Source organism: Poecilia latipinna, unplaced genomic scaffold, assembly GCF_001443285.1.
Source record: "Poecilia latipinna isolate Pla-1442-1.1 unplaced genomic scaffold, P_latipinna-1.0 Scaffold345, whole genome shotgun sequence".
Classification (NCBI taxonomy): Eukaryota; Metazoa; Chordata; class Actinopteri; order Cyprinodontiformes; family Poeciliidae; genus Poecilia; species Poecilia latipinna.
The window spans coordinates 267,127-284,662 of record NW_015112961.1 but is presented as its reverse complement, the minus strand read 5'-3'; the positions used below and the strand labels follow the sequence as shown (position 1 = coordinate 284,662).

At 38.9% G+C, this 17,536-nt stretch overlaps 1 protein-coding gene across 2 annotated transcripts in view; it reads right to left on the bottom strand.

Moving 5' to 3' along the window:
* The window catches only part of uba7 (ubiquitin-like modifier activating enzyme 7), a 34,291-nt gene extending 19,322 nt beyond the window's left edge, over window positions 1-14,969 (bottom strand). Inside the window, exons 1-21 of one of the 2 annotated variants that reach the window (XM_015035703.1) lie at window positions 14,879-14,969; window positions 14,697-14,764; window positions 14,438-14,606; window positions 13,009-13,143; window positions 12,753-12,859; window positions 12,579-12,669; window positions 12,220-12,352; window positions 11,953-12,050; window positions 11,721-11,870; window positions 11,298-11,462; window positions 10,717-10,821; window positions 10,518-10,598; window positions 9,711-9,866; window positions 9,301-9,466; window positions 9,008-9,204; window positions 8,834-8,898; window positions 6,555-6,765; window positions 3,922-3,996; window positions 2,557-2,758; window positions 2,394-2,476; window positions 78-170 (exon numbers count right to left, since the gene is read on the bottom strand). In XM_015035703.1, coding sequence (XP_014891189.1) covers window positions 78-170; window positions 2,394-2,476; window positions 2,557-2,758; window positions 3,922-3,996; window positions 6,555-6,765; window positions 8,834-8,898; window positions 9,008-9,204; window positions 9,301-9,466; window positions 9,711-9,866; window positions 10,518-10,598; window positions 10,717-10,821; window positions 11,298-11,462; window positions 11,721-11,870; window positions 11,953-12,050; window positions 12,220-12,352; window positions 12,579-12,669; window positions 12,753-12,859; window positions 13,009-13,143; window positions 14,438-14,606; window positions 14,697-14,743 — 2,529 coding nt within the window. In that variant the 5' untranslated portion in view covers window positions 14,744-14,764; window positions 14,879-14,969. Of the gene's footprint in view, window positions 1-77; window positions 171-2,393; window positions 2,477-2,556; window positions 2,759-3,921; window positions 3,997-6,554; window positions 6,766-8,833; window positions 8,899-9,007; window positions 9,205-9,300; window positions 9,467-9,710; window positions 9,867-10,517; window positions 10,599-10,716; window positions 10,822-11,297; window positions 11,463-11,720; window positions 11,871-11,952; window positions 12,051-12,219; window positions 12,353-12,578; window positions 12,670-12,752; window positions 12,860-13,008; window positions 13,144-14,437; window positions 14,607-14,696 lie in introns of both variants that reach the window. The other variant, XM_015035702.1, reaches the window with a different exon arrangement.
* Between the last annotated feature and the right edge of the window lie 2,567 nt (window positions 14,970-17,536).

The window sequence follows — 17,536 nt, the reverse complement described above, 5'->3', positions numbered from 1 at the left end:
CGATAAACTCATTGGCCAAGGTGACTTTATGGGATCACTGGGTTTAATTGTATGAAGTGCACAATGCAAATATAGACCTGGTGGCGATCAGCTGCCGGAATGTCGTAGTTTTCTGCTCTCAGGTTGGATGCAGCAACGATGTAGTCCATGTGGAAGTTACTGTCATCATCCTGTAAGAGTTGGGATGTTAATAATACATCGGTCAGTCCTAGGGACTTAAAAACAATCAATGTTTCTTTGTAAAACTTAACGCTAAATAAATAATTTCTCAATTTCCAAATGAATCAGATAAACCTGATTCCCATGTTATGTGACAGCCCAAGGATCTGATGCAGTTTTCCTGCTTTGTGAACTGTCTGCTTCGAGTCACTGTGGTCACCATGTCACAATTCAGTGGAAAGAAGACTTCTGCTGTGACTGATGTGAGCAGTGAGGTCATGCAGCTCTACAAAAGCTAGGAGGCTGACTGTCACTCAGGGAGAGCTCCAGGGTCTGTGGTGACGCTGCTAGCTGGCAACCTGACGCCTCTGGAGCTCTCCTCCACACATTCCATCCAGCCACTGTATCAGCAGGGCACGGAGGGATGCAACTGAGAGAGGGGAGTCTGGGAGTCTTGTTTTTTATTCAAGAGGACATTCAATATGCACATGACTTACCTCACTCACCTTCATTTCTGAACTATATTATATTATATTTTACCAGAAGCTCTTTCAGGCATCCTTTTAAATCCGTGCCAGGTCTTCTATTAATCAGCTACGTAATTCTGCAGCACAGCCTTCTCAAGGTGGTGCCCGATGAACTGAGTCTTCTGCATTTACTGGCTGGCACCTCTTATAAGGATGTGCAAATGGCCTTAGAATAAAAATACTGCAGCAGCATTGTCTGACTTTGAAAATAAGGAAAACTTTAAAAATAGCAAAAGAAATCATTAAAAACTAGCTTACATTTATTTTTATTCTACAGTATAATTTTTTCTTTTCATTGATGTTAACATGACTTAAAGTGAAGATGACCTACATTTAGATTTAGGGTTAATGAACATTTTTGAGGTCACAAACCACAGGTCAGCTAGTTCTATGGTTTAAATCTGTTTTACTTTTCTGTTTCCAAATAACAACCGGAAGTTTTAAAATTATGTTTGTATCAGGGACTGATAGATACAAACATATTTTTGGAGCCCACTAAGTTCCAAGAATAATTTTCAAGATGAACATCTGGGGGTCTAAAAGCACTATTTTTTATAACACACATATTCCTTTTACTAATGAGGTGACAGAAAAGGATGTGCAGAAGCCCCAAGGATCCGCTTCTCTTTAAACATTTCTATACAAGGAAAGCACCTTGACCTCTTAGGTCCCTTTTTAAGAGCTTACACTAAAGAAACAAAGGAAATGTTGATCAAACAGCACTTTGTAGAAACTTTTTGTTGCCTCTGTCTAAAAGTGAGACTTTTTAGTCAGACACTGAAACAAACTTACTTACTACAACACAAGAGTGCTAAAACATCAGACTATAGAGAGCTTTTTTTTTCTGACTGTGAAATCACTACCACTTCCTTTTTTAGGAGGATGAATTCAAACAGAAAAAAATGCTCAGGAAGACATTTGAAGAACTTCCCAGGATCCTTAGGGAGTGTCTGCATCCGTACGATTAAGAATGCCTGAAGGTAGGGGTGTGATTAGAAAGCTGATTCATGGCTCTAATACAGTCCATTTATTACTATCTTCATGGTTTACCAGAGAAATCATCACAAAAATAAAAATGCTGTTATTATATTGCACATTTTGGCCAGCTAGCTCATTTGAAAAGTGATTTTTAATCTCAGTTGCATTACCATCTTAGATAAAGACGATATAAATGTAGATGACGCTGTGGCTTACTCTGATGAAGCATCTGGTTAGAATAAAGCTGAAGACACTGGAAAAAGTTTACCAGTGCACCGCCAATAAAAGTCCAAGTTTCAAACATTTAGGAAGCTGCTTCAAAAGTAAATACGACTGAATTTCATACAAAGTGAGGCGGTTAAACCTTATGGACAAACTTCAGGAAATACCTAATTCAACACTCAGCTTCTTTTAATGAACCGACTGACTCAACTTTTCCTCTTTCCACATTTCTGAAAACAGGAAGGAAATTTCTAAAACATCTGCCTCTGCTCCAAGCCAACATATTCTGTGTGAAGACACGACACAATCGAGTTCTGTTTTAATGAATGGTCAAGCACTGGCTAAGATTCAGCTCTCTGAGGCTCAAAGGACGTTGGAAAAAGACACGATATGAAAGCACCTATAGATTTAAGTGTTGCTCCCTGCTAAGGCTCAGTCGCCATGCTGTCACCACCTGCAGCCTCTCTAAAGTGTGCAGCAGAGCTATCATTGTACCCACCAACATACCTTCTCAAAGTCAATGGGGTACATCTGAGCTGCGCTCTTCAGTGAGGACAACTTTCCTTTCAGCTCCTCGAGTTGGGCTTTGTCTGCAGGGGAGATGGAAAGAGGCTGAAGACCCAGGGAGATTACATTAGCTAAAAGTGAAAAGCATCAGAAACTAACCTACCAGTGTCATCACCCTCCTTTTTCCTGTCCTCCTCCATTTCCTTGTCAGTGAGGTGAATTTTTACTGAGGACTTTGGGCTAAATGGTGGAACTGAGACTCTCTCTAAGGTGTTTTTGATCGCAGCACAGTCTCTTGTCCCTTCAATCCCATAGATCTGCCCGTATAGGTTGGCTGCTGCCACCACATACTCCATGTGGGTTGTCTGAAACACACAATTCAAATGCAGACACCAAACAGATAACAATATGACCATCTACTTAGTGTCTTGTTCCTGCTTTTGCTGTCAAAATAGCCATAAAGACTGAGACCGACGTGTTGGGATACTGTTTTGGATTGAAAATATTTGTCGAGCTCATCCCACATATGCTCAAATGGAATCTGGAGGAGCAAGTATAAACACTTCAAACTTGTTTTTGTAATCTTGAAACCTTGTGTGAACCATTGTTTCTTTACAACAGGGAACATGAAGTCAAAGAGGCTGCAAACACCATTGGCAAGTATTCACAGCACTTCTCTTTTTCCACATTTTGTTATGTAACAGCCTAACATAACGAACCATTTTATACCAAATTGTTTTAAGGTAATCTCTCTTTCCTCAAAATTCTACACACAAATACTGTTATGACAGTAGAAAAAAGTTTAAGATTTTAGCCAATTAATTATTTTTGAATAGAAAACATAGCACATGTCAACTCCTCCTCCACTTTCTTAAGGCTTTATTGCATAAAATGCACAGCGTGCTGTCATAACCACGACTGTGAAATGAATCAAGAATTGAGACTATTGAACAGATTCGCCTTGAGAGTAATACTGTTGAAGTCGGATTAACAAAAAAGGTGAAGAGGGAGAAGAATGGCACTAAGGGGAAAAACCTTAAGGCCGTGTTTTGTCCAATAAAAAAACAGGAGGTGGCTGTTACACAAATTCCAGATTCAGTCTTCTTTGCAACACACATAGTTTTGCAGAAAATGTGTTTCTGAATCCTGTCACTTCACATTAACGTACAACACTCCCTTCAATCCAGCCATAAGAACAGCTGTCAGTAGTAAAATGCTGTTTCAGCACCTACTGATCACACGTTTGTTCACATTTTTAGTATTTTGGTTGCTGGCAGTCCACTATTGCCACTGGGCATACGTGATGTTGCCGGTTTATTGCGAGACAAGTAAACAACTTAGTTATCAAGGGTATCGGTGTAAGTGATCAGCAAATCATTACTGTGCATTTGGAGCCTAGGTAATCACTTTAAGGTCACTATCAGACAAGATAAAGAAGGAATGTGAACCGCTTTCAAAAAGCACTGCCGCTTTTCCTTTATGTTCATCAGTTAGGTGATTGCCTTGTATTGGATCAAACTCTACTCACATTGTTAGGGTCAAATGTCAGGGGATGAGGGCATCTCTTGGATCCAGACCAAAAGGGCAAACCATTGGAGGTCAACTAAAAAGGAGAGGAAGCAGGAGAAAATCCCTTTATCACAATGATGAATGGCTGTAAAATCATTGTGGATTTAGTTTATTGGTCATTCACTTCAGTGCAAAGCACCACAATTCATGCCAATAGGTCAGGAAGCTGTCAAATCTTCTGGATTCAGGGGCATTTCCAGGGTTTCTACATGTTTTTTTTGTTTTTGTTAAATGTTGAACCTTTCCAGGTTCAAATTTCCAGAGTTGCCTGATTTTCTAATGTAAAAATGTAAATGTTGACCAATTCCTGGCTGACGTTTCTGCAGTGGTCATGCTTTGCATAGGGAAGTACAGTTCTGTCAGAAAGCGTTTGCTCATTTCTCGAGTTTGCCTTTTGTCAGTCAAAAGGAAAACTTTTGACTGTGACAAAAGTATGACGCAAGAATCCGAAACATTACATTTCAAATCTTAGTATGAGATAAAGATAACTTGAGTAAATACAAAAAGCAGTTTTCAAATTATGATTTCATTCATTAAGGATTTAAAACAAAACAAACCCCCTGGGAAAAATTGTTAAATCACAATTAACTGATTAAAAGATTAAAAAGTATTTAAGAAAATGTTCATTTGGAAAAACATAATGGTCTTGGTATATAAAGACTATTTTGTAAACCTTACTCACATTATAGAAGGTAGACTTTCAGATATTCCAGTACCAAATAATATTTATTTCCAAGTGGAACTTTTAGATATTATAAATAATATCTGGAAAAAATTGCTTAATGTTGTTGCATTAAACTGTTTACCTTCCACAGCTTATCAAGACCCAGAGAACACCCAACTCAAATTCCAGGCTTGTTCAGACACTAAGTAAGATCTATAACGTCTTTCAACTGGCAAAATTTTAAATATGAGTAGGATGTTATTTCTTATATTTGTTGTATGTCACATCCAACCTTGTTTGTTCCTGAAGCTACAAATTATATCATTATCAGGTGTGTGCTGACTGGGATGCAGTTTGTCAGTCTGATAAAAGAACAAAAGGTCTGGCAGCTTTGATGTTGCCAAATGGTCCACAAGTGGAGACAGAGCGAGTGTCTTTCTGGTTGTTCCAGTTTTCACTGCAGGATGGCTCAGAAACAACAGGGATGATCAAAAGCAGAAGGTCTTTTTTTTAAAAAAAAATTATCTTTAAAAAGATTAAACTCATATGATAATGTTGTCCAGATACAACAGGATTGATAATTTTATTCTTCAAAATGGGAACGACAAGAGAGCATGAGATCCAACTAAAACAAATGTGTTTATCTTTCGAAGCTGCAGTTGAGGGAGAAGGGAAGAAATGTGATAAAAGAATGAGAATGAGATTACGTTACTGGTGCATCAAATTGGTTAATTACAAGTTTTATATGCATATTTTATAGGGGTGCCGACATCTGAGGTGGGAGCTGTATGCTGGATAAAGATGCTCAAACAAGAAGGTATTTTGTTTACAGCAGGAACTGGTAATTTAAAGAAAAACAAAACCCAAATGAAATCAGTGACACCTTTGGTTTGGTCTTTAAAACATTCTGTTAACATTTTGATCCGCATCCCTTGTTCTGTTTCTTTGTCTTTTAAGATGTGTAAATTTCGTTGAAGGAAAACCTTACATTTTGCTTCTACTTTCACATGTAAACATGATATTTCTGCTTTTGGTCTCTGCAACAGACTTTTTAAACATAAAATATATGAGAGGGAGTGTAGCCTGTTGCTAATCGCATAGTAAAAATCATAAACTAGAGCTTTAAAATCTGGCTTGATACTTTGCCGTATGGCCTTAAGACTGTAAGTAAAGACTTCTGACCAGTAGTAGCTGCTGCATCCTGTCTATGTTTATCTATGACCAGTAAGTGTCAGGTTGGAAGTTGACAGATGACTGACATCAGTAACCTTATCATAGTTCCTCAGACAGTCTGTGGCATCGAGCGATTTTCCACAAGAACAATGGAACTACAACTGTTGCATAATTTAAAGGTGGAAAAAAGAGAACAAATATATCCGAAGCAGCAGCAGTAACTACTGTTTGCAGGATTAGGTTTTGTAATTGTTACGCAAAACAATAAAGATACAAAGCCAGAAAAGTTCTGCTTTTCTAAAGAGACGCTCTGGAAAGTCTCCACGCTTCTATAAATATTTGAGTAGACGTATTAGGAAAGGGGGAAAAAAAAAAATAGAACAGTCAGAGGAATTTCCATAACTGTGCAGGACATTGTGATAGCACGACAGGGCCAACTGCAGGAACTGGGGGTCAGAAACTGGGTTTAGTGAGGGTTTGTTTGGGTTGATACCGATCTGTGACCCCACCCCCCCACACCAGAGTGACATCACTCTGTCTGCTTGCTTCAACCCCTCAGAATCCCTCTGAGATATTTATCACTGCTGGTTTTCCACTGGTCTACTCACATAAGAACAAATACAATGCCAATTGTGTTGCTTTTAGTGCTTAAATAACTAACACAGACAGTTGGCGTAAACAACAACAGCGCCCCTGTGTGTCCTTCAACATTAATTGCATGTTGATGGCGTCTGACTGTGAGGTTGGGATTTTACCTCTCCTGGAGGGAAGCAGTGCAGAAGCTGGCGGATTTCGTTGTTGTACTGAGTCTCCCACTTGCGGCGCGCCCAGCCCACACAGTCCTCCCAGCTTTTCGGACGGTGGCCTCCAGCCTCCATCTCCTGAAGGCTGATGCAGACGCCTCCTAAGATCTCCAGGGCCTCAGCATCCCCATGAGTCAGAGTCCGCTCTATGAAATTCGGATCCCTGTAGGATCCCGGTAGCAGCTTTTAATAACAGACTTACAGTTCACAAAAGTACAACTGTCCGCCAACAAACACTAACTAGTATACTGACTGGACAACCATTCCTTGGTATTTCACACTTCTTTCCATTAAAGAAGAATGGAAAAGGACAGCTAATCTGGTCAGTGCGGGGGGATGGATAGAGCTAAATGCAGGCGCATTCTGGAAAGGGTTCACCTTCCAGCAAATCAATAGAACTAAAGACACAACCAGAGCTACAATGGTTTAGATGAAAGCACATTCATATTAGAATGGACCAGTCAAAGTCCAGAATACAATACTGAATTTGTGTGAAAAAAAAAAAAAAACAAGAAAATTGATCCTCACAGATAATCTCTAAGCGCTCACCAGACCTTAGAGTCAGAAGGCATTTTTCTGATTCTCTTATTCTGACTCACATCCATCGCAAGTCAGTGTTTACTTAACTCGTACCATGCAGATCAGCGCTCCTCTAAAATCTCGTACTTGGCTAATTCATTTCTGAGTTATTAACATGTTCCAGATCACTCTCTTCCTGTCACCTTGTATGCATCATGATGATGGGGGATATTCCACCTTTTACACATAAACGTGTCTGAACAGGAACTTTCAGAGTCATAGTTCTGCATGTAGCAGCAAGGGTGGGGAAACAATGGAGCAAAACATAAGAGTTCATTTTCATGACCTCATATATGATGAGTCACAATTTGCTGGACAATGAAATATGGATGACTGTCCACAGGAAAAAAAAAAAAAAGTCCAGAAGGTTTTATTTGTACAATGGAAAATACCAGAGTTTTCTAAACTGTGTCTTTCAGTTTCTATTGGAGTGAGTGTGTAAGCACCTGAGAGTCCAGGGGATCGAATCAAATCTCACCAAAACAAACAGAAAGACATTTCAAACATGTCTGGATTAGAAAGGCTCAGAGCTCACACAGAGTTTGGGTCTTGAAGCTCAGTACTGTCACTGATTATTTGCTCTGGTGTTCTGCTTTGTGATAAACTCAGTACATCAGGTGTTATTTGTAAAATAAGCTAAAAACACTGACAAATTCTGAAAGAGATACAGTTGTAAACCAGACAAACTATTTCACGTTATATGACAGCTTGATGAGTCAATATTGTTTTGAACTACAATTTGCGGCAAATACAATTGCTTGAGGGCTTGTCTGTACGGGTCTGGAGAGAGCTCAGTCTCAGTCAGATTGGGTGGGGAGTGGTTGTGAAATTCATTCAGTTCTCACTTTTCAAATCCTGTCTTTTGAATACTCATAAATTCTTAACTACATTTAGGCCTGGTGTTTGTATTAACCCATTAATACACTCTAATCCAGACTTTTCCGTTATTGCTCTGCTTGTCTCTGTCCTGCTGGAGGGTAAATGTTCACCTCAAGTCTCAAATCCTTAACATTCTCCAACAAGATTTATTTTTTTCCAGGATTTCCCTGCATTTAGCTCCATCCGTCTTCCCGTCACAAGTGCAGTGTAAGTTTTTCCTCACCGATTACATTTATCATGCCTGTCAAAAAGTGTAGTTTTGGTCTTATCTGTACACGTTTTCTGTATTGCTTGATGTAAACAAAGCTTTATATCGCAACACTTTCACAAATGACAAATTTGTGGAGTGAATCGCCAATAAACTATGAATAAGCTATGAATCTCTCTAGTTATGGCTGTCCCTTGGTATGTTTGCCGTTAGGTCACACTCGTTCCACACAGGTGAACTCTATTGACTAATTAGATGTTTTCTGCAGGCAAATGGTAACAGTAGATTTTATTTTGGGGCATCAGAGTAAAAAATCCCACTTTTGAGACAACCGCGTAATTTAACTTGCGATTCACAATTGTGCACCACTTTGTGCAGATCGATAAAATAAAATTAAAGTTTGTGGTTGTAATGTGATCATGTTGAAAAGCTGACATTTCAGTAGGTTTAATGAGTTTGGTAAAAAAAAAAATGTATTTCCATGTTATTGTAAAATAATTAGGAAGATGACTAAACCCAGTTCTGAACTTAAATTAGATTCGGTGAAGCTGAAGTCTTGCCTCACCTCAAGAAGAGATTCACATTTTCAGGTGTTTGCTTAAACAGTCCTTCAAACTGGTCTCTGGCCCACTGAAACAATAACATGTTGGCACAGTCGCAGTTTGACTGTTATTCACCTGGATACACAACTTTTCACTTTAATAAAGACAAACACAAAGCGAAGGAGCTCAGTGCGTACCTGCAGCGTGTGCTCAATTCGGTGTGGGAAGTTCTTCAGAGTGCACAGCGGGATGGCGTTACCGGAGCTCGACTTGCCCGGCCCGTAGGACTCAGTAAGATGAGGCACCACCACCAGAGTATGACCTTTGCTTCCTAAAGTTCCCCCCTCCAGCATCGGCTTCTGGTGCTGAACGCAGCGCTTATCGAGATAAACCCCTGGGAGCCCACAAAGAAAGGATTGACCATTTTAAAATGTATTTTCGCCACATTGCGGCAATGAGGGATCGATCTCATAACGCCGATGGCCTTTACTAGCTTCCACGTTATCAAGGGCTGCGGCCACTCCATCCAGGCCCATGAAGAAGCTGTAGTCGTACACTCCCTCGCTGTCGGGGTCCAGGCGGTTCTGGTGAGCGGTGATTTTAATCTGGGGGTTCATCTCTGCCACTGCTTTGGCTGCAACCTCAGATTTGGGTTTCTGTTTGGGGAGACAAGAGCAGATAAGAAATGTCTGACAATAAAAAGAGAAAGTGAAGAACTTAGTGAAGACTTCATTTGGGTATTTTTACATATGAGTTACATAATCTGAAAGAAAGACCATCAGACAATTTTAACAGTGAAAACTGGTGACTTTTCCACTTAATATGGGTTAAACTAGAGCAATCATGCAACATGTCTGGTTCTTAAAAAAAAAAACGGATGAATTTTGTGTTACTTCTCACCCCAATATCCTTAGATCTGAACAAAAACTGGCGATTCAGGTTGGATCTTTCGATGTAGTCCATGTCCGTTACAGTGATGCGGCCTTTCTCTCCTGCTCCGATCCCAATAAGAGCAAAGTTTTTAAGCAGTTCACAGCCGATAGCGCCAGCTCCAACCTTAAGAAACAAACAAAATATTCCCACATGTTTTTTTCAACTGAATCAACACAATAACTCGTTTTCATCGTGATCTTTTACGTTCATCACATTGCAGGAATTATTTTATTCAGTTACATTATGAAATGTTGTATTTCATTAGTACAGTGGATCTCAAGTGCAAGCCTTTCAAGCTTTTCCTACCAATAATAAATTCGACCATTTGGATTTACTTATAAATAACTAGAGATATATTTGGTGAGTAAGAGTGTAAACCTTTTCCCAGAAGACTGGGAAAAATATGGTTTGATTGCAACTTAATTGCAATACGTTCCTAATATTCTGCAGCCCTGATTTAATTTATTACTGGTATGTTCAGCTCTTACAGTGAGTAAAACCCCCAATAGCACACAACGTCCTCTTCAAAAAATAAAAACAAGCATGCAGCCAGTGAGTAGCAGGGAAATGTAAAGCTTTGACAGGAAACAGAGATAGGACTGAGCCCTTTTAAGTGACCTCCATAGCAAACGGTTCTCCCTGCAAGGAAGTGAATCCCATTTCCTGTACGTGTCATCATTCCCTCAGGAGATCAAAGTATAGCACAAACAGGATTTTGGGCATTTCCCAAGGAACGTCTGCCCTCTGCTGGACATACGTTTAACCTTTTCTCACCATGAAATACTTTTGGTTCAGGAGCTTCTGCTGAAACTCTGATCCGAAGACAACGATCTGCGCGTCGTACCTTGTGCCTTTCTATCAGAGAGATAAAAGGAAGAGCTGAAATCACGGAGTAATCACCAATCAAAACACTGACTTATTGACAAGGTTAGTGGGTCAGCAAGACTTAAATTAAAGCAATCATTTCACTTACTGATAAGAATGAGCTCTCTTGCAGACAACCTCCATCTTCAGGAAGACATTCCAGGGCATCAAAATAAAACCACTGTTGGAGAGGGGTAAATTTTCCACTGGATGCCTGCAGAAATATTTAAAGAAGTCGAAAAAGATGAGATTGGAAGTATATCAGAACATGTAAAGGTACATGGATCAGCCACAAACAGGTATGCATCTATCAATCTGGCAGAGATTTGATCATTTTTCACTACATGCAAAAAGACTAAGAACTGCAACTAGTTTTAGTTCCTAAACACGTTAATAAACAACAGCATGTACTGTCATGCACTTATTTTAGCTGAATACAAATCAAACAAAAGATGGGAGTATGTGATTTGATACACACAATGGGTTCACTACTGGTCCAACCTCAATTAAAATCAGAAGTTGGTGTCTGCCAGTAAAGAGCCTGATTGGTGCATCTCTAGCCAGAGTTTACTAGTGTCTCTAGATCAGACATCAAAGATCTGATCTGAGCTGTTTTAGTGTGTAGAGCTATTGCAATACGGGGCAACAGTGTAAAAAGAAGAGAGTTTCATTTGTGATGTTTGACTTCACCTTAATAACTTCCTGAGCAGCCAGGCCTCCAAAGAAAGCGTTCATGGGAGCCAGATCTCCCCGGGCGGTGTATGAGAAGATCCTCACTGCAGCTTCATCTAGTTCGTCCAGTTCTGCGACTGAATTTAACTCGTTCACGATGCCAAGCAGCAAATCTGCGTCTGACTGTAAGAGTTAATGAGCAGTTATAATGAGTAAGTTGAAACAACCAGATGGGTTACATTATACAGGGATGTGTAAAAGTATTTGACTCCTAGCAGATTTCTTCTGATCATTGTTGTTTAGTCAAACTTGTTTAAGAACTTACTTTTAAAATCAAGCAAATAATCTGAGTTTATACAAAGTACAGCTATAGTTTTTTTTTTTTTTTTTTTTTGTTTTTACAGCAATGTCATTATATCATCACACGGCACTTGTACCAACCTGTGACCAAGGATGAGGGAGCCGCTGCTCTTTCTTTACAAATCTGTGGAGGGCTTGGAAGGCCAGGTGCAAAGTGTTATGTCTGGATATTTTCCCGTAGTCATTCAAAATCAGTGGTTGATGGTCTTTAAGAGCCTTACTCAGTGGTTTCTGCAAAGCACGTTGGTAATATTTTACCTCCTGGGCGGGATGTTTCTTTATAAAAGGTAATCTTGAAACAGTCAACACCTACAAAATTCAGCATGAGAGGCTGCTTAACTTCAGTCACCACTCCGCCTCGCTCATGACTGGAAAAGCTGGAAGTGTCACAGATGCTGAAGGAATACGGACCTGGTGATCGAGGTGACAAATAAAAAACAGACAGAAACATAAAGAGCATTTTACTTTGGTCCTCTCCTGAGGGTTAGCCATGTGAAGAATGTCACATTCTTAATTGTGTTGCAACCAATTAAGAAAACTAATAAGCAAGTCAAAGTGTTTTTAGTTAAGCAACACCAACCGCAGACTTTGATCTCCACAGGGGCCATGCTGTTGAGCTCTGTCATGCCTTGGACCTCAGAGAAAGTGACCTTAGTGCCGTCAAAAAGTCCATGTTTCTGGTCATCTGCACAGATGACAACTCCAGGATTGTCCTGAAATAAATGCCAACAAATCAAATAAAAATATTCTAAAGAGAAATGGTCGCAAAAGAATTATTCTAGCACATGTTAGCTCCACTGAGTGACACTCTAAGGCAGTTAATTGTAAAATTCTGAACATTATTGTACATATAGTACATTTGTCAAATAGCATATTAAACATGATGTTGTGTTACACAATTAGCAGCTGTGATTGCTAAAAACATAAGGCCATTTTTACCTTAGTGATCCGGTCAATCATAAGTGATGCAGGCATCTCTCCATCCCGATCCAAGACCTCAAACTGATCTCCAAAGTCACAGAACAACTGGCTGCAAAAACATATCAAAATTTACACATCCTTCATCACCACTGTATCAAATTCACTGCACACTGTATGCATGCACCCACTTACCCACAGAGCCCTTTTGTGTCCACGACTATGAACTTAATTCCATGTTTATGGCAGAACTCCCCAAAACGTTTCTGATCATCCAGCGAGGAGTCGGTGAGGACGACCACCTGGAAGAACGACAAGTGTTAAGCTGCAAGTTAACCACAGGGAGATACTTTCATTTGTTTAAATAAGAAAGTAAATTCTCTGCTCATTATTGTTACAGGTGAGGAAGTTGAAGTCTTTATGTGCCACCAGTGAATGTATGAAACAACACCTGGTAGTTTAGAAGAAGGTCTTCATTTAGCGGTCCGGTGTGCGCTGACACAAACACGTGTGGATTCAGCGCAGTCAGCTGCGGGATGGACGATGTGGCTCGGTTCTGACCAAGATCAGACTCATGCAGAAAAAACTGAATGGACAACAAAAATATAAAAATAAGACGGCTTCAGTGTTTCAGGTTCAACATTCATCCCTGGCATCCAGACTGTGCTCTGTTCTCAGAGAAATAAGGAAAATGTTCACACTGACATTTCCTGTAGCTGAACTGAAATGGTTTGTATGTAAATTATTGTGAATCTGACTGTCTTGTAGCTGAGATATTTGGGATCACATGAGGATCTGAATTCGCAACAGGACTGGAGTCAGATGAATTTAACTGGATCTAAATTTTACTGTGTTATAACTGGACTGAAAAGAAATGTATATAATTTGGTGTGAATTTGAAAGTATAACTACAACATCCTAGTGAACATATAGCGATCAAGACATCGTCACAATATGTCACAAAGCATGACTGAAAACAGCATCGAGGTGTGAATACATGAATAAATACAACCGCTCCTGCCCCTAAATGAGACTGGCGTACAATTTTGTAAGGCAGATTTATATTACAACTCAACCTGGAGTGTTCCTAAATGAAAAATAACACCATGTACTGCAGCTATGTTGACCTGGTCTATTTATCATATAACTAGATTAAATTGGCAACAATTCAATTTTAGTCTTGTAGTTGGCTGTTTGATGATTTGATCTGAATTTAATTGAATTTAACAGGTTCTTAGATTTGAAACTGAGATTATTGTAATCGAATGGGAATGTGTTGTATAGAACTGGATCTGAATGTGAGTCGTGTTGGAATAACCCCAACTGAATCATATTAACTTCTAGTCTCTTGTAAAATGACATATGACACCTTTTATTTTTCTCACTGGCTCTAATAAAAGAAAGAAAGAAAATAAATTGCTTCAGATTAACTTTCAGATATTTATTTATTTATTTATAAATAAATATGTATTCATTTATTTATAAATAAATAATAATTTATTTGTTTATAAATAAATAAATAAATAAATAAATAAATAAATAAATAAATATTTACCTTGTTTATAACTAAAAACATGGGTGGCTCGGGTATATCGTTATAATGAAAGTAAAAGTTGCATTCAGTCATTGACATTTTCCTTCAAACTTATCTTCTTTTATGTGTTAAACTAAATTATCAACCTTTAAGGACGGGACATTTGAAAAATATATAATTTTTTTTTTTTTTTCAGATCTGCCATTTAAACCAATACAATACTATAATGACAGGTTTTCAAAAATGCGGAGCGATCAGGTCTGGCAAGTCATTGCCCAAGCAGGAAGTTCTCTACTTTCCTAGATTTTTAGCACATGTATTTATTCTAAAAACTAGCAGACAGTACCTGTGAGGACAGGTCAGACCAGTCCGCCTGACCCTCATCCTGAACAGTGACAGACTTTACTCCAGACAGGATCACATTCTTGGCTATTTCCACTCCCAGCCCCTTCATCCCTGCGATGAGGACCTCAGCTGTGGCCATCCGACGCATCGCCTCATGTCCCAGAACATACCTGCGCCAGAAACCAACCAGAATAATAATAATAATAATGAGCTGAGCGCTTTTTTAAAGTCTCCCCATAAACAGCAGTATTGTCACTTACAGCTGCCGGGAGTAGAATCCCTCATCGATTGCACCGGTTTCTGCCATGTTGATCACACAGTTTCCTGTCTGAAACAAAACAACGTGACTTTACAGGGAGGGGGGAAAAAAAGCTGGATTAAAGCTTTCCGAAGGCGAGCAGGCAGCCCGAACCAGGAACAGATCAAAGTCTGCAGGTCTAACCTGGGAGATGATGGCCGGAGTTTAAAACTACCGGTATTTCACTTTCGTTTCAGTCGATTTTCTCCTCAGTGACTTCACAAAAAAATCATTTAAAAAAATAAATAAATTGTGTGCCTTCGTATGTTGGCCACTAGGGGGCGGATCAGGACTTTTAATAGAAATCAAGATTGCTGACATTTTTGTTTTTACTAATAAAATAAAATATCAGCTTTCAGTTCACTGGAGCTTCTTCCTTGAAGTCAACTTAAATCAGAATAATCTGTAATGTTTCCAAATACCAGGCGAGTTCAAAGTCCAACTACACCAATTTTTAGGTGAGACGTCAATTTATTTCTGCAGTTTCTGAGTTATATTTAATAAATAATATCTAGAATTTTAAAAGTTGCTAGATATGGAAAGGAGAGTAAGAGTTATATATATATAAAAAAAAGCTGCACAATTTATTTTGTAAAATGGTCAAAACTCAGAAAGAAATGTTAGTTATTATGTTTTGCAAAGAAAAGAAACATGTGAGACAGGTTATTTAATACAGAAACGACAGAAGGCATTGCGTTTGGTCCCAAAAAGATTTTAATGCCTAACTATGAGACTTTAAAAAAACTACAAACCATGCTGGAAATAAAAGAGAGGTTATGGACTCAGACTTAAACTGTTCAGACACATTACATCTGTTAATAAACCAAAATGCCACTCAGAGGAATTATTGCATGCTTTTATTTTTAGAAAATTAGACCAAATTCTCTTTAGCTGATTCTGAAAAGAAATCAGTGTCAGAATCTTGACCAACGCCATGACAGTGGCACACCAGTCCTTATATTATTATGCTGCCTACATGTTTATAAGAGGATATATTTTAAAATCCTCTTATTGGTGCATAAAGCACTGTGTGTTCAACCTCTAACCCTATTTATTCCTGTATGTTCTTAACTATTTCTCTTAAATCTTGCATTTTGACATTTCCTTTTTATGTAGCGCATGCATCCCACTGCAAACATCGTTCATGTATTCTTAACATTTATTATTTTTAAAAAAAAAAAAGTATATCAGGCTTTCAGCAGAAAGTCAGGCCTTGACACATCGAACAGACGACACACGGCAGCCGTGTACTCCAGGGAAACAGAGCTGCCTGTTTTAATTCATGAAGTAAAAATAACTCTACGTAATAAGGGTGATTCAAACAGCCTTCAAATCTGAGTTTTCAAGACCAAAAGAAGCACAGCACACCCAAGAATTTTTGACATAGCCTGTCAGTAGAGTTGTCTCACAGGTTTTAAGTTATTTTCTAAAGCAGAGGGATTTGCCCAGCCATACGTTGGCAGCTAAAGAGAGAGAACGTTGATAGAGAGCAAAGAGGGAAGACAAGCATAAGCATCAAAGGAGCAGAGACGGCTGTCACCTGAGCAACAAACAAGACAACAATAGCTCAGCTGTAGCACTGCTGATGTAACTTGAACCATGTCTTTGTTGGGACTTTAAGTAAGTGTAGAGTGACACATTGTATTTTTGGGGGGGAAGTTTTGCTGCTTCTTGGTGTGAATAGTGAGAGATCAGTTAAGTTGGAGAAAATTCTGGTCTCTAAACTTGTTACTAAGTGACTGAGGCTATGCTTTTGGTGACAAAGTCAAAAGTCAAGTCAAAGTTTATTTCTAGAGCACTGACCAAGCTGACCAAAGTGTGAAACAAGTCAACAGTGGTTAATAAATACACACAATATTTATTGTGTGTATTTATTTAAAAAAAAAACAAAAAAAAAACAGAGAGAAAAAAAAACAGAGAGAAAAATGTAAATTCATCTGGGAAGACGCATGGATCACTCTTCAGATCCTCAAGAGGGAGATTGCCTTTTGACCTCAGAGGGCCAAAGAGTCTCACAAAAAAGGACAAAAAGTAGCCCTGGTCTTTCAAGTACGATTTGAACCATTTTATCAAAATTTCAGAAAGTCTGCCTCGCTATTCCCGTTCATATATCAGCATGATGTGCGCCTTAAGGCAAAAAACTACAGAGAATACTCAGCAAGTATTAGTAGACCTGGAGGGGATCTTTAGTATTTCTTTGATGGAAATAACAGTATTACAACATTATTACTTAAGTGGTTGCTAATTTGATCCCTTTGACAGAACCAAATGTACAAAAGAAAACTTGCCCTATGAGTCTGCAAGAGTTGCAAAATAAGAAGACATGCCACACCTCTGTAAGTCTGTAAAAGTAGAAGGAGAGAAAATGAGACCAACAACAAAAAAATAAAAAATAAATAAATAAGTGACGTGTTTTTACAGAACGTCGTTGTCACGGAATAAGACTCTTTCCTGTATGTATCACGTGTGCCAGTACTGCTTCCCTCACCGTGTGCGAATGAGTCTGTGACAGGAGGATCTCCTCTAAGTATCACCAGTTTCACCCAGGAGGTACAAGTTGTTTTTGATTGACACGATCCCGGTCACCATCCTTCACCCATTATAGCCTAGAGGAAAGAACTGGCCTTCTTGACAAGCCATCTGCGTTTTTATTTATTTATTCTTTTACTGTCCTGCGTATGCACCACCTCAGCAGCTCTCCCACTCCCACTGTGTTAAAAATGTTTCATGCCCTTCAAATATTCAAACTCCTCGACATGGTCAGCAAGATGACCCTGTGCTTTTTTTTTTTTTTTTTTTTTT